General features: G+C 41.6%; 2 protein-coding genes across 2 annotated transcripts in view; one reads left to right on the top strand and one right to left on the bottom strand.

The window, feature by feature from the left end:
• Positions 1-1,433: 1,433 nt before the first annotated feature.
• Positions 1,434-24,358, bottom strand: LOC138796570 (uncharacterized). Its single transcript, XM_069976178.1, is given in 4 exon segments — positions 1,434-2,322; positions 2,509-2,655; positions 2,736-2,827; positions 24,344-24,358. Coding segments are annotated over 4 exon segments (1,143 nt in total).
• A 1-nt stretch (position 24,359) lies between these two features.
• Positions 24,360-27,620, top strand: part of MARCHF1 (membrane associated ring-CH-type finger 1) — a 217,163-nt gene continuing 213,902 nt past the window's right edge. Inside the window, exon 1 of the mRNA XM_069976179.1 lies at positions 24,360-24,458. Within this exon, the coding sequence (XP_069832280.1) occupies positions 24,360-24,458 (99 nt within the window). The remainder of the gene's footprint in view (positions 24,459-27,620) is intronic.

Below are 27,620 nucleotides of genomic sequence, written 5' to 3' on the forward strand. Positions count from 1 at the left end.
AATTCCAAAGTGCAAAATTGTGCATTTTTGGTCGCATCAAATCCAGAAAAAATGTAATAAAAAGTGATCGTATATGCGCAATCAAGGTACCGATAGAAATAACGCATCATGGCGCAAAAAATGACACCTCACACAGCCCCATAGACCAAAGGATAAAAGCGCTGTAAGCCTGGGAATAGAGCGGTTTTAAGGAACATATATTTGTCAACAATGGTTTGAATTTTTTACAAGCCATCAGATAATATAAAAGTTATACATGTTATATATCGTTGTAATCGTAACGAATTGAGGAACATGCATAACCAGTCAGTTTTACCCCAGGGCGAACGGCGTAAATGCAAAACTCCCCGAAATCAAAAAAATTCCTTTTTTCTTTCAATTTGACAGCGTAAATGATTTTTTTCCGGTTTTGCAGCATATGTTATTGAAAAATGATGCCTGTCATTGCAAAGAACAATTGGTTCTGCAAAAAATAAGCACTCATATATGTCTCTAGGTGAAAAAATGCAAGCGCTATGGACTTTTAAACATAAAGTGGAAAAAGCAAAAGTGCAAAAACGAAAATTGGCTTTGACCTTAAGGGGTTAAACATCAATCCAGTATGGCACATGCACTGATGACAGTCATGTCCAGCAACATGAAGGCCTGCTCAGCCACATGAATTTGTCATGTCCAAAGTTTACATTAAAGCAAGGTAAGCTTCCTTTTTGAACCAATTAACTGGACAGACTCCTGTTGATGATCAGCTAGCTACAAGTTGATCATGTAATTGAGCAAGGAAATACGTCACATAAAAAAATTCATCTATTATTGTCACTCTCAGCCACAGCCTTAAAATCGAATAATGATTTCAAAGGATGGGGACACTATAGTCTTTTCATTGGGTGTGCTGCTTGGGCGTGAAAAGATTGACATAGAGTAAATAATGTCAAATTATGTCCAACATGTATAGTATGTGTACAATAATTGGATAAACAAACACTCAGACAGTAATTTGAAATTAAAAATGGTATTTTATCTTAACCTTGATTATATATTGAACCAAATTAATAACTAGTTCAGTAAGTAAGAACATAATGCCAAACATTTAACGACAAATTATCACATAAGCAAAGGAAGGACAATGTCAACTGGCATCCGAGGCAGGATACACTGGGTGAAAGTCACAGCTGCAAACACCTGACAATGTCAACTGGCATCCGAGGCAGGAAACACTGGGTGAAAGTCACAGCTGCAAACACCTGACGATGTCAACTGGCATCCGAGGCAGGATACACTGGGTGCACTGATGCCAGGACTTTGGCACAAAAAAATAATGTTTAGCTTAAGTGCATAGTCCTAAGGATGCCGGTTCCAGCAAGGCAAAAAAAAAAAAAAAAGGATGCCTTTGATAAAGTGGTAGAAAAGCCATCATCCCAAGGAGCGAGTAGTGATCACGGAGGCTGAATCAAATGCCAGGGCAAAGCACCTTTGGGGGACCTGAAATAGTCCGTGAAGGCTTCCCCCACCAGTACACCACGGTTGGATGGCCGCCCCAAGCCCCAGTTGACAGGGGTGCCATCAAGAGCTGCATGTGCTTCCACCTCAATGTCCCAACTAGCATCGTAGTCACGCACAAAGTTGTGAAGCACACACGCAGCTTTGATGACACTGTCAACTGTCGCTTCATCCAACTGCATAGCACTGGTGAAGACCCTCCACTTACTACACAGGATCCCGAAGGTGCACTCCATGAAGCGTCGTGCCCGGCTCAGCCTCAAATTGAAGACTCTCCTCCGGGCATTCAAGCCCCTCTGTGGGTATGGGCGCAGCAGGTTATTCATCAGTGGAAAGGCCTCATCCGATACCAAGATGAAGGGGACTGGATGCGTGGTACCCGGGAGAGAACGTGGAGGGGGTAGAGTCACTTGATTTACAATTACTTGCCTCCCAAATTCAGATGACATCAGCACTCAGGAGTCCCCGGTCCCTCAATAGGCACCGACTTCGATAGCAATGAACTTATAGTTCACATCAGCCACCGCCATCAGGACCACTGAAAAATACTTCTTGTAGTTGAAGTACAGTGATCCTGATCGCAGTGGCTGCTGAACTCGAACATGCTTACCGTCAACGGCACCTATGCAGTTTGGGAAGTTGGCCACAGACTGAAAGCCTGCTGCTGCCTGCAACCATGTCTCCTGAGGTGGACTGGGCATCGAAATGGGCTGCAAGTACTCCCAAATCATGTGGCATGTTGACCTCACAATTGCAGAGGTAGTAGATGTCCCGACTCTGAATTGGAGGTGCAATGATGCAAAACTCTCCCCAGTTGCCAGAAATCTGCAAAAGAGAGACAAAATTAGAATATTTTTACATAATTTCTATAGCATACTTAACATTAATCATATGCCAATAAACTAATCATGAAAAAAGCTATGCAAAAAAAAAGAAAAGAAAAAACATGCATGTTCTATAAAGCGCTAAACATTTAACAAAATATCTAAAATATATAATATACATACTTACCTCAACGTGATCATCAGTCGCTCCTTGGGAGTGATGACTTTTTGCATTTGTTTATCCTGCTTTTGGAGATGTGGACCCAAAATTTCTACCAATTTATCAAAGGCATCCATTGGCATCAGAAAAAAACGCAAAAACTTGTCTGGATACCTTGGGAATACAAAAAAAAAAAAGTCTACTCAGAAACAATAAGATTTAGAAGGCAAAAAGTACACAAAAAAACTCACTACCTCAAGTCTGCATACAGTTGACCAATGTGACCACATTCGTGCCGACGAAGATTAATTGGGTGTACCCAAAAACGTCTTCCCTGAAATATGGTCTACAAACAAATAAAAAAAACAATAACAATTCAACATAGGCAGATATTGAGCTTGCTAATTTAAGTCTATTATAAGGAAACACATCCTGCATCATCAAAATACACATACCAATTTATCACAATTCTATGGTTACATGATGTACAGTATTTAGCTTTGCAGGAAAAATAAAGTTATCAGGGTGTCAGGACTGGCAGGCGTAAACAAGACAAGAGACAGTGGGCCCTAGATCTGAAGCCACCCACTGTCACCTGCCTACTTGCCTCAGTCGACCCTAAACGGTCGCGGACAACCACGGAGTCGGTCCCTACACTGCGTAGGTGAATACACAAAACATAGACAGACAAACAAAACACAATGGAGGATAGTCAACTAGCAGGGTCAAAACCAAACAGACAACGCAGTACAAAATCAGAAGGAGACCGGATAGTCAAATGTCAAGCAAGAGGTTAGAACACGGGCAGAACAATAGCAAGGTATTGCGACAGGGAACGCTGGGAAAGGAGCAGGGGAGCTGGGACTAGTGTATCCTAATAGCCAGCAGGGAACTGAGCAACTGGCTTCTTTTTAACCAGGATCAGAGCTTAGGTCCAGCAGCTGATTGGATCAGCCCTGATCCCAGTACCAAGTTCAGCTGGACAGACCTAGCAGTGCAGTAATTCCTGCTCTGCCAAAGTCTGACAAGCAAGGCGGGTGTGGCTGGAAAGTAAGACACAATTCAGACAACTCATACAGTGCAACAAAAAGACAAACTCAGCGCTTCCTCGATCGCCCAGCACAGACCAAGAAACGCAAAGTCACATTCCTAACACAGGGTTAACACAAATAACTTGAACATAAATTAGGGATATTGCAAAAGGGGATAAGCAAAGACTGAGCACAGAATACAAAGCAAAAACATGCTCGTTTGCTAAATAGAGCAAACAACATTACCTGTTGTTGTTGGTTACGGCGTCAGCGACGTCAACACATTACTCTTAGGGCTTGAAGTAAAAGCAGCTGCAAAAAATAATTTTGAAGGCGTATCCTTGGCTCTTCTACAGGAGCATGCAACTGGACTTGTTCTGAAGCCATCTGCACACATAAAACTTGTGCTCCAAAAATGGCTGTTGGTCCTGCAAAAATGGGAGTTTTTGTAGGCCATTGTACCGCCCAGGGGGTGGAATATTTGCTAAATTGTATTATAATTAAAGTGTGAATTTCCGCTTGTTTTCCGCTCGGATTACGCGCTGAAATAAAATACAAGCGGAAAATAAAAATCCCATAGACTTCTATGGCATTCCGCCAGCGGAATCCGCCCAAAGAATTGACATGTCAATTCTCTGGGCAGAAACGCGGATTCCGCGCGGAATTCCAGATGGAAATTTACTCTGTGTGCACAGGCAGTCGGAAATCCCATTGTTCTCTATGGAAGGAGCAATGTTCCATTTACAAGAGCGGAATACCGTGCGGATTCTGCCCTCTTTTTGTGGCGGAATCAGTGCGCAATTCCGCAAGAATTGCTCAGTGTGCACATACCCTTTCACAGCAGTCCCCCGCACAGATTATTGCTCCATTATCTGCAGCAGGGCAGTGAAAGGGTTAAATCTTCTGACTTTTTTGCAGTAACTAAATGTCCTCGAACAGTAGAGGACAGCTAGAGAGGAGCTGATCCACTCTCATCCTGACCCTGCACTGACTACGAATTAAAGTACAAAGACCCCCCCCTCCATGAGCAGTGAGATTACCTGTGACAGCTCTCTGCAGGCCGGGTCGGGGGAGGTGGGGCGTCCTTTATTGGAGCTCTGAGCAGTGAGGGGGATTTCCTGCTACTGCAGAGGTCAGCACTCTCTTCTGCAATGTGGTGAGTCCCCTTTCCTGATGGAGGAGAAAGCTTCGTTTATCAGCAGAGCGATCCCTCTGATAGGGGATAGAGCTAAACAGTAGTAGGAAGCTCTGCCATGTAGCTTCAGGGGCTTGCTGGCACCAATCCTGGTCTCCGCACCTGGGGCAGCTGCCCTCCTGCTCTCCCTACTCCCCATACTATACTTTGCAATGACAGACTTCATTTTTCCATAAAATATGCTATGGTAAAAGGTCAGGTACAGGTCAGTACAATTACAACAAAAGGCAACTTATATAACTTTTATGTTATGTAACTGCTTTTAAACAATTAAAACCTTTATAACCTTTTTTAACTTTTTGACATTTTTTGCACCATGATCTGTACTTTCTATCAGTAGGTGGCTTGTGTATATGCGACTTTTGAATCACTTTTTATTACAATTTTTCCAGAATTGTTGTGACCAAAAATCTGCATTTTTTTTGTGCTTACGCCTTTTACCGCGTGTCTTTTACTGTCAGGAATACGATAATTTGATCATTTTAATCCGCTAATTAGCAGGGTGTGGCGATCGGCCTGCATCCGTTAATAGTTGTGGTCTTGGCGTGACCCCTCTAGCAGCACCATGAAGTTCCCGTATGTCATGAGTTGTCAAGGAGTTAAACCCCTTGGAATAAACATTTTATTGGGGATTTAGCTTTGTCTGCTAAGCTAAGTGAGAAAGCTAACTGACGTAAATCTTAAAAATTTTTAAAAACCTGTGGAGCAAAACCGCAGATTTTTTGATCACATCAAATCTGCAAAAGTTTTAATTAAAATGTTCAAAAAGCCGCATATACGTAAGCAAGCAACCAATAAAAAGATCAAGTTGACACCTCAAATAGCCCCATAGACCAAAAAATAAAAGCATAGAGCAATTTTAATTTTCAAACGCAGTCAAATAAATAAAAAGTTGCCTATCATTGTAATCACACCAACTTTATACATAGATGACATTTTAGCTTTACCACAGGGTAAATGGTGTAAACACAACCCCCCCCCAAAAAAAAAAAAAAAAAAATAAGTTTTTTTCACCTGTCATTGCAAAGTACAGTTGGTGTCACAAAAAATAAGGGCTCATATGAGTCTGTAGGTGAAAAAATGCAAGCGCTATGGCATTTTAAACACTAAGAGGACATAACAAAAGTGCAAAAACGAAAAGGAGGGAAGGGGTTAAAGGGGTACTCCGGCGCTGACCAAAACAAAAACAATCATTCAATCATAAACATAATTTTTACATTTACCATCACTCCGGAGTCTGTCTCCATTCGAATTTCCCACTGGCTTCATTTTTTCTTTACTTCCTAGTTTGGGCTTTCCCATAATGCACTTTGTCTCCTGTGATGTCTAACTGACTCTGTAATGGTGCAGATTTGCAGCAGATTTGATGGCGCTGATTTAAAGCCGCAGATGTGCTTAGAATCTGCAAGTTAAAATCTGCACCATCACATCTGCTGCAGATCCTGTACATGTAAGCCATCTAACAGCACCCTAAAACTGTTAGATGGCTTACATGTTCAGCCAATCAGAGCTGAGCAACCTGTGTCATCTGACAAAGGGAAGGTGGCCTAACAGGGCTTAGACCAGCCTCTCTCTTGATGATGTCATTGTCACAAAATGGCTGCCACAGAGCAGCCTGGGGTCAACAGTCATTAGGTAAGAATAAGTTTTCTTCACTTCCTGGTGGGGGTTGAAGGAGGAAAAAGACAGGGAAGGGAGGTAGATAGGTGATTGAAGCATATTACAAAGTTATATAACTTTGTAATGTGTTTTAATTACTGGGAAAAAGCTTTTTTCTTCAGTACTCCTTTAAGGGTTTTGCACTATTTTTCATTAGTTTCCACTGCCTGCACCTTCTTTCAATTTTTGCGCTGGGGATTTCTATTAGTTACTTTTTTCATTAGAATTATCATGTGCCAATTTTCAGCCTAGTGCAATTTTTTAGCCAAGCTGTTTTAGGCAAAATTTGTGCAAGAATTGTGCAAGATTCAAAAAGGCCCTAGTGCACCGCCTACTATGCATATTTATTTATGCATAATTCTGATGCTTGGTGAAGCGTATGTATAGAAAAAGCTTAAATATGGAGACGGGCTGCTTCCTGCTAATAGTTGCCCTTTAAATGCATACAGAGTTATCTTGGTTTAACCCTTTGAGGACCAGGCCCAAAATGACCCATCCTTCCCTTTTAAGAGCTCTAGCACTTTTAGTTTTCTATCTTCGGGGCCATGTAAGTGCTTGTTTTTTACAGGAATAGTTGTACTGTATAATGGCGCCTTTCATTGTACCATAACATGTATGATGGAATTCCAAAATAATTATTTCTGAAGATATAAATTGGTGAAATCGTAACAAAGAATGCAATATGGTAACTTTTGGGGGTTCCAGTGTCTACGTAATGCACTATATGGTAAAAGCGACATGATACCATTATTCTATAGATCAGCCCGAACACAACCATATGCAGGTTTACACAGATTCTCTAATGTCATATTTTTTTTTTTTATGAAATCCTTGTTTTTGGCAATTAATTATTAATAAAATGGGCCTATTGTGACGCTTATAACTGTTATATTTTTCACCTACGGGGCTGTATGGGGTGTCATTTTTTCCACCATAATCTCTAGTTTTTATGAATACCATATTTGTGAAGATTGGACTTTTTGATCACTTTTTATAATTTTTTTATATATAATGTACCATAAAATCGGTAATCTGCGCACTTTTTCCCCTCTTTTCGGGTACCCCGTTTGCCGTTCGCAATGGCGCTTGTTATATTTTAATAGATCGGACAACTACGCACGCTACGGTATATTATATGTTTATTTATTTATTTTTATATGTTTTATTTACATAATGGGAAAGGGGGGTGATTTCAACTTTTATTGGGGGAGGGGCTTTGGGGTAGTGTATTAGTGATTTTTACTTTTTCTTTTTACAAATTTGAAGTCCCTTTGGGGGACCTTTACATACACTTGTGTGATTACACACACTGATCATTGCTATGCTATAGGCATAGCATTGATCAGTGTAATAGGCGATCTGCTCATTGAGCCTGCCTGTGCAGGCTTAGTGAGCAGATCGCCGATCCCGCCGATCCCGATCGGCAAGTGACAGGGGACTCCCCCTGTCACTTAAACTTAAACTTACGTTTAAGGAGTTAATTACATGCTGCAGCGCGATCGCAGCAGCCTGTCATTAACGGTGAAATGCTCACTGCAGCCCCCCCCCCCCAGGAGAAACACCCAGGGTGACAAACTTCCATGGCGTAACTGTACGTCCAGGGTCGTCTAGGGGTTAAAAGTAACTTGGAATGAGAACACTTTGCAAGAAGAGCTCACAGTTTTTCAAAATTATAACTTGGTTTAAGAGCATTGCTTTGGTATAAGAGCTCACAGTACTGGGTGAGAGGGAAAGTGGAGGAGGAACATGGTCTGCATAGCATGGTCTACAGCCCTGTACTCTGACCCAGGAAGTCTCCATCACTTTTCAAATAATGGCAGATCTACTTCAGGCTGGCACTTGCATCAGGGACGAGGTCTCATCATAGTTGTAACCTCTCTCTCCCCAGACAAAGAGTGCTGCATTTATTTGGCCACATCTGCCCTGCTCATTCTTTCATGCGCCCTGCATGTTTTCCCACCCTCTCTATCCCTGCTATAATCTGCCTGCACTTACACTCAGTCATTCACACTGCTGTATATAAAGTTTCTGTTACTATCCTCCTGCAGTAATTCTCACTTTCTGATTGGTCCATACTGAACACACCCCCTTCCCCATTGCTGTCATCTTACCACCCAGACCTCTGACAGCAGCCCTGCTTCTCTATTCTAGCCTGTTGTACTACTCTACTGGATTAAGCAGATCTGCAGTTCCAATTGTCTGCATTTCTATAATTTCTTATGGGAAAATTTGCTTTGGTTTAAGAGTGGATTTGGATTACAAGCACGGTCCTGGAACGAATTATGCTCGTAATCCAAGGCACCAATGTACTTTGTTTACCTGGTCAGGGGGGAGCAGTAACAGGTTGGGGAACCAATAAGGGAGACAATGGAGATAGCAACAGTCATAAATACAATCAAATGATCACACTTTACAAAAGAAAAATGTGTTATTTTCTTACGTACCGGTTTAGAAAAATGACACAGACTAAATAATGTAACTCAAAGCATACTAAATTTGTATGCCACCTCCTTGCTTAGATTCTAAAAAATAGAAGTCAATAATATATTCGGTGCAACCAATTCAAATCCCCTTTACCATTTTTCTAACACCAAGGATACCACTTTTATTTGATAAATGTGGCCTAATGACTCCTGCTGAAAGTTGTCTGGCCCTTGTTTCCGCTCAACATTTCCTTAAATATCTTGCTTGACAAGCGAGCACATTGGAAGTGTGAGTCCGCTATAATGGATTAAAGCAGAAGTGCAAAAAGGAAGCCATAAACATGAGGAACTAACACCTTCAGCATTATTATGGCTACATATAGTCCTACAAGAAATACTAGCCTAGTAATTTTGTCTTGAAAATTATATTTTTCATGTTATTATTGTAGAGTAAATAGTTTAAATTGCTAACAAGCCAAGAAAAATAGCATTGCTTGTAGCACAAGATTCTTCAGACGGGTCCAAACAATAAAAGTTTTGTATTTTAACTTGATGAATAATAAATGTAAGAGTCTCCAAAGAGATTGCGTCCTCCAGCAGCTAATTTATTTGCTTGCACTGCAAGAAACACACACAGCAGGGAGCAACCGAGGAGAAGCTAAAATTATTATGTTAATTTGTTTTCCCTAAGACCCATTGGCATCACAACATATGGGGTAAATTCGCCCCTGCGAGCCCCTGGGACGAAGGAATATTTAATGAAAAAATAACAATTAAATTTTAATCCCCTCCTCCATGAGGTATAAATAGGCTCCACCTCCTCCTAGACCTCAGTCTAATTATAAAGAAACATAAAACACAGGGAGGGAGTCTTGTGATGCCAATGGGTCTTAGGGAAAACAAATTAACATAATAATTTTAGCTTCCCTTACGTCCCATTGGCATCACAACATATGGGGAATTAGCAAGCATTATCCCCAATGGGCGGGTTATTTATTACGTTATTAAGAACACATCTTGCAAAGGTTGTTCTTGACAAGAAAGAAGTATCCAGCCTGAAATATCTCACAAAGGTAGTCAAAGACGACCAGGTAGCTGCCTGGCATATGTCCTCAAGTGGCACAGCGGCACGCTCTGCCCAAGTGGAGGCCACAGCTCAAGTAGAGTGAGCCCTGGTAAATTCTGCTGGATCCAGATCAGCAGAGGAGTAACATAAGGCAATGGAGTCACAGATCCATCTGAATATTGAAGGTTTTGAAGCCTTTCTCCCCTTGTTCTTTCCTGCGAAAGGGCTAAAGAAATTCTCGTCTTTACGAAAATCACCTACTTTATGTAGATAGATCTTGATAGCTCTGGATACGTCCAATAAAGAAAGATCCAAGTCTTCTTTAGATGATCCAGTAGGAGAAAATACAGGCAATACTATTGGCTGGTTGATGTTGGCAAATGAAGCCACCATAGGCAGGAATCCTGGAAGGAACCCAAGGATAACCTTGTCTTGGGAAAAAAATCACGTATGGAGGTGCGGAGTCAAGGGCTTGAAGTTCTCCAACTCTCTTAGCAGAGGTAATGGCTAGTAAAAGAGAAACTTTCAATGTTAACTTGAAGTCTACTTCCTCCCAAGGCTTAAAGGGAGGAAGACACAGGCGTCTCAACACAAAGGATAAGTCCCATGGGTCTACCTGCTTTACCAGGTTAGGCCTAATCTAGCCTTAACAAAATTCTTTACCTCCAAGATCTGAAAGAAACGTGAGTTTAGGTGTGCAGAGAGGGTTGCTATCTGCACCTTGATGGAACTAGGTTTTAATCCTTTATAGAAGCCTTTATGTAAAAACTCCAATGACTGGAGTAGAAGGTTTAAGTCCATCAATACTCCTGCTTGCACACCAATCTTGAAAATCTTCCAAATCCGTGCATAAGATTTATTTGTAGTGCTACTACAAGCGTGAGAAAGAGTATACTATACCTTCTCAGAAAAACTAGAGTCTAATACGGTCCTCTCAGTCTCCAAGCTGGCAAGCTGAGGCTGGAAAGATTCCTGCACAGATGTTGACCCTGGAATATTAGATCCGGATGCAGAGGTAATCTCCAAAATTCCCCTCTGCTCATATTCATGGGCAGGGTGAACCATGACCCCTTCGGCCAGAAGGGAGTTATTATTATTACTGACGACTAATCTTCTTCAAACTCTGGGAATCATGGCTATGGGAGGAAAGATATACGCCAGCTGGTATGTCCATGGTATTGTCATTGAGTCCACTACCGTGGGATTGTCTGCCCTGTAAAGGGAACAGAAATTCCTCAGTTTGGCATTGCTTGCTGATGCCATGAGGTCTCTCTGAGGAAGCCCCCACCTCTGGGTTAACTGAATGAACACTCTCCTTGAGAGAGACCATTCCCCCGGTAATGTCAGGCCTCAACTCAGTCAATCCGCCAATATATTGTCGACACCCCTGATATGAATCACAGAGAGTCTGGTTATTCTGGTTTCTGCCCAACAGAAAAATCTTCTCTACTTCCCTGAGGAGAGAAGGGATCTGGTACCTCCCTGTTTAGGTACGCCACACAGGTCCTGTCGTTCATCCGGATTCTGACTGCTCTCTGTAAAATAGGAGGAGAAAAATGAAGAAGAGCTAGGTAAATCGCTCTGAGCTTCCTCACGTTGGAGGGCAAAGCGGATTCCTGTTGACTCCAAGATCCTGCAGTCGTGATGACTGTCAGATGAGCTCCCCAACCTGTTCCTGAAGCATCTGTCGTGATGGTTATCCAGTGTGGTTCTGAAAATAAAACTCCATGTTTGACTTGTCTCCACCACATTAGAGAATGTCTTGTTTGAGTCGATAGAACATGCATCGCATCCAAGTCCTTCAGTCCTCGGTTCCATACTGTTAGTGCTTCTCTCTGAAGAAATCTCATGTGCCATAACGCCCATGGCACCGCGTCCGCAGCTGAGGCAAGGAGCCCTAGAAAGCGCATTTATGTTTTTATGGATACCTGACAAGGAGGAATTAGGAATTAAGTCTGATTTCTCTATGTTGATAAGCCAACCTAATTGTTGAAGTATGTCCTGGACATAGTTCAACTGAACTCTCAGAAGATCCTGAGTCTGAGTCATAATCAACCAATCGTCCAGGTAAGGGATAACTTTATCCCCTATAAACAGAAGCGAACCATCATGGTGACACTACCTTTGTGAAAACAAAGGGTGCGGAGGTATTCCGGATGGAAGGACTTTGAATTGTAAGTGTCTTACCTTCCCCTGGATTTGGATGGCGAAGGCTCTCCTGTGAGCCTTCAGAATCGGTACATGAAGATATGCATCCGGTAGATCTATGGTGACCATAAAATCTCCCTCCTGGAGGATAGATTTTACCGATCTTATGTTCTCCATGTGGAACGTCTTATTTACGATGTACCTGTTGAGATATCGCAAATCTATAATAAGCCTCCAATTTCCGGATGGCTTCAGCACTGGAAACACTGGGGAGTAAACTCCCTGACCGATCTCGGATAGAGGAACATCCTCTAGAGCCTCAATGGAAAGGAGGTAAAGAATTTCTGTCTCTAGGACTAAGTGTCTTTCTGGCTTAAGATTTCTTGACAGAAGAAATCTTGGAGGAGGAAGAGATGATAAATGAAGGACATAACCATTTTGAATAATATTTAACACCCAGTGATCTTTTCTTAATTCTTCCCAGGCAGGGAGAAACAAACTCAGACGTCCCCCCACTGGACTGCTTCTGCGTCAGAAGTCTGGTTTCTTGTTGGTGTCCTTATTCTGCTGCTTCCCGGAACCTCTTCTGGAATAGTTTCTTCCTCAACCTCTGTACTGGTATCTCCCTTTGCCTCGCTGAGGAGATTTTGCTCTGCGAAAGGAATCACCGCTCTTATAGGACAATGGTAGGGACTTCCCCTCCTTGTCAGACAATTCCTCCATTAATTTATCCAGCTCAGAGCCAAACAGCCTACCTGGCTGGAACTCCATATTACAGAGCTGAATTTTGGAGTTAGCATCTCCAACCCAGGGTTTTAACCATAGCGCCTTTCGGCAGCGGTCGAGAGCGTACTAGTTTTTTTACGCTAACCTGGTTCCCTGAGATGCATCATCGCAGAGGAAGTCAATGGCCATAATGACCTTTTTTAAGGAGCGAAGGACCTTGTCCCTGCTAGCTCTACCTTCCAAATTTTCCTGGACCTTGGTCAGCCATCTTCTTAGGCTTCTAGAAACCTCAAAGAAGAAATGGAGACTGCCCCTTGGGCTGCCGCTGCCGTATATGATCTCTTGAGGGCTACCTCCACCCTTCTATCCATCGGATCCTTCAGATTGGATCCGTCCTCTGCAGGCAGCACAGTACATTTCAACAGTTTGACTATGGCCGGGTCCACCTTTGGAGGCTCAATCCAGTCCTTACATTGTTCTTCCTTGAGAACATATAAGGTCTTAAACCTCTTGCTCAAACCCGGAGCCTTTTCCGGTTCCTTCCATGCCGCCTGTAACATAGACACTGAAGTCTTACCCACAGAAAAAGCCCTAGGCTTTTTTGAGGAGGACCAATCCTATCCTCTTCTATTTCCTCAGGGTGTATTTCAGCTTGCACAGCTTAGCAGAGCTTGTGAATTCTATCAGCTGTGAAATACCCCCTAAATAATTCTCTCTCATCTTCAGAAGTAGAAGAGGTTTCAGAAGAAGATGATGACTTAACTTCATCAATCAATCACAGTAAAACTGAAAATGACCATAATCCTACAGCCATAAAGTAATATACTCAGAGGCTGGGAGTAGAGAGAGAAATACTCCATTTGGTCTTTAACTTAGGACACGGGCGGCGATTCTCATTAGCCGCTAAAGTCTTTTGCACATAGTCCTTGACCCATACAACTACATCCTGAACATCAGGCTCCTCATAGGTTTAGGTCTACATGAAGGACAGTGTACTTAGGCATTATAAATATTTTTAGGCATTCATAAATATTTTTATGAAAGAAAGGATGAATCTTATCTGGAAAAAATGATCCTCCAACGGTATCCATAGCCGTCAGGTAGAGGAGTCTCACACGGCACATGAAGTGCTTCCTTAGAAGGTCTTTTGCCAGCAGCAGGACTGGTCTCCATTTCAGACATTTTTAAGTATATAGAAGAGAGATCACAGCACTTTGCACTCAGATGTTTTCTATTAGATCCAAATGAGCCACAGAAAATCCTTCCAGAGGAAGACAGCCAGACCTAGAGGTAGCAACAGCTTACCTTCTGCCTTGAACACACAGCTAATCCGGCGTGCAGAGAGCGCACGCCGCTGCCGGCCCCCGGAAGTGACATGACGCTGACGCCGCAGTGCTGAGACGCACGCAGCGCTGATGCGTTCCACAGTCGAACGCGACTGGAAGAAAAGCCAGCGGCTCGGGTAACACGCAGAGTGCGTTCCAAGACGCACTAGGTAAGAAAAACTTAAAAGCTAAGACCTGCAGAAACAAATATCAGGATACTACCTGGAGACCGGCTCCAGCGGCATCCCAGCAATCATTACCTGGAGAGAAAACCTGAATGCAACAGGTTAACAAAGCATAAAAATGGAGGAGGGACAAAGTCCCCTAGGGCTAACAGCAACGAAGTAAAAAAGACTGAGGTCTAGGAGGAGGTGGAGCCTATTTATACCTCATGGAGGAGGGGATTAAAATTTAATTGTTATTTTTTCATTAAATATTCCTTCGTCCCAGGGGCTCGCAGGGGCGAATTTACCCCATATGTTGTGATGCCAATGGGACGTAAGGGAAGGGATTTTATAGTTACTCACAGGACAACTTAACAGTGTATATTTATAAATCCATTTCATTCATGCTCTGCTTTAAGGAAAAGGATGAAAAACAATTTCTCTCTTAGAATAGACAAGTTGTGATAACCCAAGACTTGTTATAAGTGTGGCTAGAACATTCTCATGTACGAATGTATATGGCTGCAGCATCTTATGTTCAAACACATTATCTTTTTTTTATTTTCTTTTATCTATCTTGCTTATTGTTGTGTCTTGACAAGTCAAACGTGACAAATACAGCATCTGAAATTCACCATCTGGAAACACTTGCTGTTTGTCACATTATAGAGTTGTTTCCACAAAAAAAAAGTTTAAATGTACTCATGATATGATATGGGCACATCTTACAGCTTAAAGGGGTTATCCAGCGCTACAGAAATATGGCCACTTTCCCCCTACTGTTGTCTCCAGTTTGGGTGGGGTTTTGAAACTCAGTTCCATTTAAGTAAATGGAGCTTAATTGTAAACTGCACCTGAACTGGAGACAACAGTAGGGGGAAAAGTGGCCATGTTTTTGTAGCGCTGGATAACCCCTTTAAGGCTATGTTTACATTACATAAGAGACAGGCTGTACTGTGACCTGGCCGGGTCACGGAACGGACGGTCTCTGCAAAGATCATCCAGGACGGTACTGCAGTACCGGCTGGATGATCTTTCTGGCCGCAGTGTTCTGATGCTGTTGCATCAGTGGGTGCCCCCATCAGAACTCTCATAGCACACAAAGAAGCAAGCGGCCGGAGCCGCTCACTTCATTGTGTAAACTGACAGGTCTTTCACTGAATTGCGGCCGCAGAAAACTGACATGTCAGTTTTTTGCGGCGCCGCAAGGTATCCCGGCCGGAGCGTATACTATGTGTATACGCTCCGGGTGACATCCCATAGAAGAATAGGCAGTGTTCCAGACCATCATCGGCAGCAATGGCCGTACTTTGACGCTGTGTGAACATAGCCTAACAGTAAAGAAACATATGAGTGATGTTGCTTATGGTCTGGATTGGATTGATTCGTTTGATTGTGAGCCCTATAGAATATTTCCTCTGGTAGGCCCAAAGAAGGCAGGCCTGACATTGCTTGCAGGTTAAATGATTAGCTTTCTTTTCCACCTGATCTAACATTGGGCATAAAGAGACAGAGCTGAAATATCCACCCAATGCCCAGCAAGTACCCTTCATATGTCCTTTTACTTATGGTGCAATTACACAAAGCGATTTTTTGACGATCAACGGTTAATGATAAACGATCTCAACCGACCGCTATGGCGAACGCCCTGAAATGGTTCACCCAATTACACGGAAAGATGATAGTTACTTATGATCGTTCTTACGGTCGTCTTGTCATCGTCATTGCATTCGTCGATACTGCGAACAAGTGAACAACATCTTATTCCATGCGAATTGCGATTGTTCAACGATAAATCTAACGATTTCTCGTTGGTCGTTTAATCATTGCCTGCTATTACACTAAATGATTATTGTTCAAATCCGAACAATCTAACGATTTTTTGAATGATAATCGTCCTGTGTAATAGGGCCTTAAGATTATATTTGCTGGGTGTTAGGACATCAGGCATTGAAAGATGCATTGAAACAGGATAGATACATATACCTTTCTTCATTACAACTTATAAGAAATTGTAATGAAGAAAGGTATTGTAAAATAAGAAAGGGACAATTTTCATTTTTGCATTTTCCTTTTTTTTCCCACTTTTATTTCTTCATGTCTAGGGCCATGTAGGGGGTTGTTTTTTTCTGGAACATGTGCACTTTGTAATGACCCCTTTTAATCTACCAAAAATATTATTTATGGGGTGCAATTGGAAAAAACTGACTTGATATCTTTATTCTATGTCAGTCCGAATACAACAATCATGAAACATATATCCTCCACTCCAACCACTGGGTAAGATCGGGCGCTGGTCCAAGATAGGCCAAAAATAAATGATGAAGATAAAAAAACTATTTATTGAAACACAACGCGTTTCGAAGTCGTGCTGACTTCTTTCTCAAGTGGTTATACACTTGAGAAAGAAGTCAGCACGACTTCGAAACGCGCTGTGTTTTAATAAATAGTTTTTTATCTTCATCATTTATTTTTGGCCTATCTTGGACCAGCGCCCGATCTTACCCAATGGTTGGAGTGGAGGATATATGTTTCATGCAATACCGGATTGGTTTTTTGGGAGTGGCTGCTGTCCACACACATGTGAGCATTGAGAGTTGTGCCTTGCATTTGCACAACCACACCAGGTGAGAGTCTTCCCTTTACTCCCCTGCACTTGCCTAAGTCTTGCAGACCCCACACATTGGAGCGCTGTTCACATTTATCTCTACGAATACAACAATCAGCAGTTTTACTATTTTTTTTTTATAGTAAAACTTTTTTTTGCAAATTATGATTTAACTTGCCCTATTGTGACTCTAAGAATGGATTTATTTTTTTTACCTATCACATTTGTATAGATTGGACATTTTGATCACATTTTATTCATTTTATTTTCATACATAAAACAACAAAAAAAATTTGCAATTCTGGCGTTTTACCCCCTCTTTTGGTTTACTCTGTTTTCCCTTGTGCAAACAATATTGTTATATTTTAATAGATCAGACAGTTACGCACACTACGATATATACTATATTTATTTTATTATTTTTACATGTTTTATTTGTATTGGTTAGTATTATTGCATTGAATTGATCACAATTACAGGTGTTCTACTCATAGAGCCTGGAGTGCACGGAGGTAAGTTTAACTCCTCCGACATTCAGGGAAAATGATCAGGACTAGGGATGAGCGAACTTTTGAAAAGTTTAGTTCAGTTCGATCCGGCGAACTTTGGTGAAGTTCGAATTCGTACGAACCGAACCTAAAACAAACCTTTCTATAACGGCTGAATAATTGCAGCTACAATAGTTGGAGTCTGATAGGGTATAGTTTCGTTTAGCTGCAGTTGCTATTACAATGAAAAAAGTGGAAAAAATCAAAGTGCAAAAATAGTGAAAAAAAAAATAAAAATGGCGGCAATAATACCGCACCAAGTATTGGTTAATATTTAATTAATTTGAAAAAATTGTTCTCAAAAAGCTATTTTCGTTGTTCAATAGAACAATTAAAGCGAATCAATGCTTTTGCAATTAAATATACTGTTAATAAAAAAAGCAATATATAAATAAATGTATATATGTATATATACAGTATATATATATATATAATATATATATATATATATATATATATCAACCTATTGAACAACAAAAGTAATTTATTATTAGAACGAAAAAGTGATTTATTAATTAAATATTAACTATTACAGGAAGCTCTATTGATGCTGGCAATTCCTATTGCCGATAATACAGCTCAATGTACTAATTAATACTTTAATTAAAACAGCTAATGTTTCTTCTAATGATGCTATTTTTTTTTTTTACCACAATAGCAACATTAGAAGAAACATTTAGATTTATATGTCCGATCAGCTGATTGGCTGAACAGACATATAAAGAGCCAGAGCCGACACACTGAGCTCAGTGTGCCGGGGACCGGCGAAGAAAGAAGATAGAAGAGAGCTGGGAGGGTGAGTAGAAAGCTCTCCCCCCCCCCCGCACTGCACCCATCCCAGCAAGGAAGGGGCGTCACTTAACCTCTTTCTTGCTGGTATGGGTGCAGTCTGACATCAGTCTGGCACCCAAAGGGTTAGGGGGATGCAATGCATCCTCCTTTAACCCCTTAGGTGCCACACTGTAAGCAGCAATCTGTAAAGATGCTGCATACTGTAAGGTGCACAACACCGCTCACAATGATGGGTGTTTTGCTCCTGTTTGTGTGGTTTTTTTTGTGTGTTTCTCCTTTTTTGTTTTTCAGATATCGGTATCCTGTGGATTACGGCGGATTCGGTGGACTATGTCGATGACCAGCGGTTGTTTGGATTATTTTTTTTTTATAAAATGGTCAACAAGGGGTGTGGGGGTGTTTTTGTTTGAATAAAACAAAATTTCACTTGTGTCTTTATTTCTTTACTATATAGAAGAGTGGAAGCTGTCTAATAAACTGAATCTATTACTCGGGGCTTAGTGTTAGCTGGTAAAAAAGAGCTAACACTAACCCCCCCCCCCCCACCCCCATTATTACCCCAGTACCCAATGCCACCAGGGGTACTGGGAAGAGCCGGGTGCCAGTGGTTTGGAGCGTCAAAATTGGCGCTCCTGGACTGGGCGGCAGCAGGCTGGTAATATTAAGGCTGGCGAGGGCCAAAACAAATGGCCCTTCCCACCCTGGTGTTACTAGGCTGCTGTTGCTTGGTTTTTAACCCGGCTGGTTATGAAAATAGGGGGAACCCTACGCGTTTTTTTTAAATTATTTATTAATTTAAAAAAAAAACTGCATAGAGTGCCCCCTATTTTCATAACCAGCCGGGTTAAAAACCAAGCAACATCAGCCTAGTAACACCAGGGTGGGAAGGGCCATTTGTTTTGGCCCTCCCCAGCCTAATATTACCAGCCTGCTGCCACCCAGTCCAGGAGCGCCAATTTTGACACTCTGGGACCACTGGCACCCCGCTCTTCCCAGTACCCCTGGTGGCATTGGGTACTAGGGTAATAATGGGGGGGGTTAGTGTTAGCCATTTTACCCAGCTAACACTAAGCCCTGAGTTAGTTATGGATTCTGTCTATTAGACGGCTTCCACTACTTAGTCTATACAGTAAAAAAATAAAGCCAAGAAACAAGTGAAATTTTTTTTTATTCAAATAAAAACACCTCCACACACCTTGTTGACCATTTTATTAAAAAAAGAAATCCAAACAACTGCTGGTCATTGACGTAGCCCACCGAATCCACTGTAATCCACAGGATACCGATATCTGAAAAACACACAAAAAAACGCACAAAACAGGAGCACAACCCCCATCATTGTGAGCGGTGTTGTGCACCTTACAGTATGCAGCATCTTTACAGATCGCTGCTTACAGTGTGGCACCCAAGGGATTGGGTTGCATTGCATCCTCCTTAACCCTTTGGGTGCCATACTGAACAATCTGGCAACCAGGGGGTTAAGTAAGGGTCCCCACTTAACCCCTTGGGGGCCAGACTGATGTCAGACTGTACCCATACCAGCAAGGAAGGGGTTAAGTGACCCCCCCTTCCTTGCTGGGATGGGTGCAGTGTAAGGGGGGAGAGCTTTCTATTCACCCTCCCAGCTCTCTTCCATCTTCTTTCTTCCCTGGTCCCCGGCACACTGAGCTCAGCTAACGAATCTGGTTCGTTACGGTTCGGTTCGCTCATCCCTAATCAGGACTCCTGCAATCACACTCTGGGGGTGCCAATCGTTAAGTGACAGGAGCGGCTCCTGTCAATTATACTTAAACGCAGTGATCATGACATTTAAGGGGTTAATGACAGGTTTTAGCGTCTGATGTAATTTTATAGATTAGTAGTACATAATGGCATATAGGTATGGCATGGATCGTCTGGTCACATGTCTAACCCCCGAATTCATCGGCTGGGCCACATAAACAATCACTGTATTGTTCGTTCGGCCATTTAAATGCATTTGTCAGGATTGTGCCTTTTCGCTTGTCAGTTCAAGCTGTGCAGCGAAGAAGGCGCTGATTCTTGAACCTGGTCTGAACAGGGATCTGTCTTGTTCAGCCCCACCTGTTTTGTCTGACAGAGTTCTGGCAGTGAAGGAGTCACTCTGCTGCTAGATTCTTTTCTACTCGGGATTCCTTCAGCTGCTCAGTAAGTATTGTGTTCTCTTGACTGACAGATGCCTTTGCCAGCCAGTGTTTACTTGCATAGGTGGATTCAGCCGGTCGGTCCAATGAGGTTATGAACTGGACTCTTGGTCTATTATAAAAGCCTGACACTCCAGCAGTTAGATGCTGGCTATTCAGTTATACTCTGCTACAGCTTTTACCTCTGCTATTGTCTGTGTATTCCTTACCTTTGGCTTTGTTTCCTGACTTCCCTGTTTTGCAGCCTGCCCTGACCTTACCACCTGACTTTGACTACTCTTTAGATCTTAATTTTGTACTTTTGCCACCCAATGTTGCTGACCCGGATTGTCTACTCTTGCCCATTGTGTTTGTTTTGTCTGTCACTGTTCTGTGTTACACTTTATTAGTGTAGGGACTGCCATCGTGATTGTCCGCAGCTGCAGCAAGTAGGCAGGGACAGTGGACGGGTTCAGCTAGGGCTCACTGTCTGTGTCCTGTCTGACTGCCTTTTGCCATACCTGACGCTGACAGTATTGCTATCGGCTGCCCATCCCCAAATCATACAGGGAGACGTAAAGCTAATAGTGATATCTTTTGCTACACTACAAAAGATGTTATCACCTGAGGATCTGGTGTTTTGGGATTTTCCCTAACTTTTCTTAATTCCTTAAACTAATATAATTTGTACTATTTTATGGGATTAAGCAGTTGCATACAGTTAGTTTTCTATATGCCAGCTTTACATAGACATGATCTTTGTCTATCCCGATTGCTTTTTACCCCGCCAGCTTGTTTTGTGTATATTTACTTACAACAGCATGTTCTCGTGCCAACGAAAAATAGCAACACTGGAGTTAAAACATGCTGTCATAAGTAAATACAAAAAAACAAGCTGGCTGGGTAGAAAGCAATCTGTATACACAGGGAATCAACAACAAAGGTTTAGTAAAATGAATACAACCAATGAACAGTGTGAATGAGTAATTCCCACAATGGATTAGTTTATATAGTTTTTAGATGGGGTTTGTCAGTAGAAGGTCTCCGCCTGTGTATAATAAGTGTTAAATCTAAATATTCAGTAATGGCTTGATGAAAGGTATGCTGTCCCCGGGGGAAAGGGGTGCTCATTGTCTTCAGGGGGCACAAATATGACACAAATAAGGCAGTTGGTGTTAGTCAACGTCTCACCATTCAGGTGGTACTGGAGATGCATGGTCACCCATGATGTCTCTGACGGCCCAGTCAGGGCACACAATGTGGACATATAGAGAGAGAGGCTGACAGTCTTATGCAATTTTTTATTTTTAGGGAGGAATAGAAAAACCTATATTGCCATTTTGCGTGTCTGGTTCTAACATGATAACTGCATTCTATGGTGTGGCACTTTGTATGGGCTAGTAAAAATTATGTCCAATTTGTGAACTAAAAGATTATTATGGCAATATCATATTTGTATAACTTTACTGCTCTTGTACAATAGAAACACTTTAAAATAATTGTTCATCAAGTTCACCCAAGATAGTGTTATAGCAATACTAAATGTGTGTGTGTGTGTGTGTGTGTGTGTGTGTATATCCTGTTTCCCAGAAAATAAGACAGTATCTTATAATAAATTTTGCTCCCAAAGATGAACTGTGTCATATTTTCAGGGTGTATCTTATTTTTCCATGAAGAAGAATTCCCACTTGAAAAAAAAGAACATTTATTATATACTGTTTAGTAGTCGTCCTCACAAACAGCAGAACCAGACATGTCTGTTTCAGATAAAGCCAGTCAGGGACTTGTTTACATCAACCGTCTCAAAAAGGGGGGATGATACAGAGGAAAAAGGCTTACACACAGAGTTTTTTTTTTTTTTTCAGCAGTAAGCAGCAGTTGAGAACTGGGGAAAGGATACTGAATAGATAATGACAAGTATGGAATGAATTGTTAGTCTCACCATGGGCAGCAACATATCAAAAGTTATGTTCGAGTGGAATACCCCTTTAAAGAAGAAGTCCGGCCAAAATTATTTTTTTTATATGTTATATGTTATATGTTCCTCACCGCCCCTCACACTATCTGGCCGCCGCTCTCTGCTCATGCATGATGGCTGCATCAGCCCGCCCCCACCCTGGCCAGGAGCACGGCACTTCCTGGTGTCCCCGGCCGGGGTGGGGGTGGGCTGACGCGGCCGTCATGCATGAGCAGAGAGCGGCGGCCAGATAGTGTGAGGAGCGGTGAGGAACGGGGCGTGCGGGCGGGAGTCAGGGATAGTGAGGAGCGGCGCGGCCGGCCGGATAGTGAGTAGCGGCGCGGGTGGGAGTGAGCGGCAGTCAGAGGCAGCCCCTGTGTGAGCGGCGGCAGCGGTGATAGGCATAACACAGGTACTACTCCCCCATTATCTGCAGATAATGGGGGAGTAGTACTTTGTATATGTTCCCAGCACCGAGCAGGGAGGGGGGAGGTAGATGGCACTCCTCTCCCTCCCTGCTCGGTGCCCTGCAAATCTATTCATTGAATACATTTATGGGATACTTTGGGGAGCAAGGACACTTGCTCCCCAAAGTATTCTATAAGTGTATTCATGAAGTCCCCAAAAGTACAGTGCATAACATAACATTACATACACTGTAATTCCTATGGAGTGTCCAGCAGGGGCGCACTATATATAGAAGTCAATGGTACTCATTGACTTCTATATAAAGAGCGCCCCCTGCTGGACACTCCATAGGAATTACACCTTTCGTCGTGACGTCACTGCTTCTGAGAGAATTCTAACACTTCCTGATACACTAAATTAAGGGAAATAGCAGTATATGAGCATTTCCCATAATTAATGTACATTAGAAAATTGTATAACTTTTCATAAGTAATAACATTAAAAAAAATAATTTTGGCCGGACTTCTTCTTTAAAGAAAAAAACATTATACAGTAGAACACACATATCTGCTTTATAACTACTTATCTCATTATATTTTAATGACTATTTCTCTAGAAGTCTTGTGCCCCATTGGTTACCCTCTTGTCAGGTTCCCATTAGCGTCCACCTCTCCAGCATGCTTCACTTACATTAGTCTCACTTCTTTCCCTGACTGATCGTGACTTCAAGTGAGAATACAGACACTTTACAAATTAGTATTTTAATCAGTGCTGCCAGCAGATAATGTCATCCACGTGACAGAAAGCTAGAAGATAACGTCTTCATTGGTAATAAGGTGGCAGCTGTAAATGCCACGCTTATAGAAATATGTGTAGCATGTGAGCCCGGTGTGCGGCCGTCTGTGTGTGTTGTCAGTGTCTGTTGATTCTGCCTGTGCTGCAGCAGCTGATTATGTCTCATATACACACAATACAGCAAGTGGATAGAGCTTTACAATCAGCTTCAGAATAGCACATTGCTTCTGCCAGTGTGGTATTCCTCTTTACACCTGATTCACTCACTGCTGCTCCTCACTTGAAGGCAGATCCTTTGACCTAAGCAGATTAGACGCATGAACGACACAGCAAGCTATCTGCGCTTTTCAAGGAAGAGATTTGGCTCCAAAATAGGGCACTAAGCTTTTCAGCCTTATGCCTATTTACCTAGTCAGCATGATGCAGTGTCTCAGGGTGCTTAGTTGCCTCCTGGGGAATCAAGTGGGAAACAAAAGCAGAAGTGGCAGCCGCTGCAAATGTGGAAGTCTGTGCCATTAGAGAAAGCGCTTGCTAATAATGGCCTGTGAGACCCAGGTTTCCTTGGTTTCCATGACAGCTATTAGGTACCATAGAAATTGAATTGCACACTGCTCCTGGGGGAGTGAAAGGGTGTTCGAATGACAGAGCATATTACCTAGAACTTGTCGTGTTCATCTTTTTGCAAAACTAACTGGATTATGGCTTTTTTGTCCCTTGCTTACAGAAGATCTGGATTGCTTCTAAACCTCCATTTACAGTAACACTTACTCTTTTTTTTTTGTTTGTGCATAGAACTGATCTTGGATATGAGCTGTTATACAGGTGGGCTACAAAGGGGGAGTGAAAATACCAAGCATCCAATCAGGTATTGGTTACCTGCAACACCAACATTATGCCCCTGCAACAGATTTCCGTAGTCCCTGCAAGGGAAACTGCCAGTAATGGGAGAAGTTCAATGGGAAAAAACAAAGAGAAGAACAAAGAAGTTGAGGTAAGTCCTGCGTTGCTCTTGCCCAGTGTATACACTATTCTCTGTGATAGATGCAAGCACTGACAGGCATGCTTTTCAGGATAAATCTGTGCTAACTGTAATGCATGCATAACGCTTTCATGGCTAGCTGGATATCCAGGTCCATATTCTGCTCAAGTTGGCTGCTGTGTGATATCTAAAAATGAATTAAGATTCTTGCCACTATTATTTAGTTTGTATCTGTGCATAGACTTAGTTCTACGACTACAATGAAAGAGGGCTAGAAATGTGTTAATATGAAATTATTATTATTATTATTATTTATAAGTAATATAAGTAATGATGCCAGCGTTAGGTAAATGAAAGTCAAAGTGGTGTGAATGTATGTTGCATAAATGACTAGTCATTCATTCAAGCTTTCATCAGCACTTACTGAATCTTGAGCTGTAGGATGCTATATGAAGCACAAGTAGACCTTCTGTAAGGAGCCAGTCAGTGCATTGTTACCAGCATCATAATTAATTATAATCCTTCTGCCTAATGACTGGAGTGAAGAGAAGGGAATTCAGAGGATTAATATGATGGAATGTTTTTGAATCTCAGTAATGTTGCTCATTCTTATAATACTTAACTATAACTATCAAAAAGTACTTTAATGTTAATTTTTCTTATTTAGTTATTCAAATTTTTTTTATGACTAAATAAATCAATTTGTATATATATATATATATATATATATATATATATATATATATATTATTTTTTTTTTCTTTGTTTATTTCAAAGTTTTAAAATCTGGGGCTTGATGTCTTGTGGCTATGCACCATATTTAAATGTCTTGTAGCCTGAAGAGGTTTGGCTAGGAGGCCTCTGCTCCTCCTTAATTATGTGGAGGCCAAGGGGTGGCAACTACCACCAATTAGAGTAGTTGTCAATTTTATTGTCAGTTGCCTCCACAGAGGGGGGGGGGCACAAGATTTAATGTGTGTGATGAAGCACACCGACCCGATCAGTGTGAAATTCATTCTGTGGCCGGATGTTTATGAATATGATCATGCTGGGTTGGTACTGCATGGGACTCTTATTTTGATTCAATTGGGCTCGCACAAAGTACCGCCCTGGCATAGTCAAATTGATGGATACGTGAGCTTCCAGACGTTGAATGGATTTCAAGCTGATCGAGTCAGTTTACTTTGTAACAGGTACGCTTTAAGTTGCGTGATCTGAGCTGGCTCAGTGTATACTTAGCTATGGTCAGTTGGGAGGTTACACCTACCTGTTATATTGCTCTTGACCAGTCAGCATCTTGGGCCTCTTAGTAACACTAATTTGTCAAAAACATTGTAAAAGATTGAGTAGATAGCAGAGTCTTACATTGGGTGGTGTTTAGTACTTAGTAGTCTCCTTTAATGATATCATACAGTTCTCTAATGTTTCACTACAAAGTTAAATGAGGAATTTCTGCTATCGTTCATTCAGCTTTTCAAATGAAAATGTACCGGTACAAGAACAAAGAATACATTTATTAAAATGTTACATAAAACCAATATTATGGAAAAATAACAACATGGAGTTTTTCACTGGTGTTAATTCTTGTCTTTGAAATGTGTTATTTAAGATATAAATCATTTGTGTAATGATAATTATTGTATCTGAAGAGGTATTGACTATGGCATAAAATTCATAGCAGAATAGTAGAGTAAAATATAAGCAAAATGGTTAATCTTTCAGTGATTAAGAACTTAGTCCCTCATAGTTTTTTAAATGTCACATATGTCCAAAAAATGATTTAAAGGATTATTCCTATCACATAAAGGCATCAAAAAAGGTCCTATTGTTCAAATCAACACATTTTTAAAGAATTTTAGGTTTAGTTTTTTAATTTTCTCTTTTACCTATCTATGTTATAAAATAATAATTAAATCTTGCAGTTTTCATTTTTACCACTAGGCTTAAAGCGACTCTGCACCCACAATCTAAACCCCCAAACCACTTGTACCTTCGGATAGCTGCTTTTAATCCAAGATCTGTCCTGTGGTCCGTTTGGCAGGTGATGCAGTTATTGTCACAAAAAAATTATTTTAAAATTGCAGCCCGTGCCAAACGAGAGTATCTGTGCCCTAACTTTGCACCACCCCTCCGTCCCTCCTCCCCACCCTCTTCATCATTAGGAATGCCATTGGAACATTTACTTCTGTTTGAACATTGCACAGGTGTCTTAATGATCCAGCCCATGTGCTGAGCTGCCACAGGTGGAGAATAGGAGGCAATCTGCCTGGAGCATTTCTAATGATGAGGAGGGTGCGGAGGAGGGACGGAGGGGTTGTGCAAAGTTAGGGCACAGATACACCCGTAGGGCACAGAGCTGCAATTTTAAAAGTAATTTTTTATGACAATAACTGCATCACCTGCCAAACGGACCGCAGGACAGATCTTGGATTAAAAGCAGCTATTCGAAGGTACAAGCGGTTTGGGGGGTCAGATTATGGGTACAGAGTTGCTTTGAAACTAAGCAGAGACTTCCTGTTGTGTCTGTGGTGATAAGAGGAGGCTGCTGTAAAGCGATCTGTACAGACTCACAGTGACAGGTGACACCAGTAGGTAGCATCAGTATAAGACAGTTGCAGCTCCCTGTCTCCCTCTCTTTAAAAGGTCACAGAGGGTGCTCAGTAATGCTTCACATTCATCTCAAGGGGACAGATTCTGTCTACTGTTGTCTGTGTTCATCATGCTTGCTGTAAAACAGCTCAGGCAAGATGTATACATATTGAATAACATAACCCCTATAACAATGTGCAAAAAAAAGAAAAGAAAATACAATCAAACTAGAAAAAAAAGATACCTACCCTTTAATACTATTAGTCCTCACTTGTCATGTGACCTTCAACCCATAACACCATATCTGAACCATTGATAGTTTAGAAAATTGATAACCTGAGGTGGATGTTTTTTAAGATGAAAATATGGTTGTATTTTTATGGAAGTAAATAGTGATCATTTATATACTGCCGTAATTATTAAAAGAAAGTCTGTACTTTTACCTAAAAAAGTTGTGTGAACATAGCCTAAGGGCCCTTGCACAATGAGTAAAAGAGGCTAATTTACAAGCGGAGTCTGCGCGGCAGATTAAGCTCAAAATTCTGCCTGTCCTATTCCTTCAATGGGATTTCTACTGCACCTCTC

This window comes from Dendropsophus ebraccatus, chromosome 7 (genome assembly GCF_027789765.1).
Source record: "Dendropsophus ebraccatus isolate aDenEbr1 chromosome 7, aDenEbr1.pat, whole genome shotgun sequence".
NCBI lineage: Eukaryota > Metazoa > Chordata > Amphibia > Anura > Hylidae > Dendropsophus > Dendropsophus ebraccatus.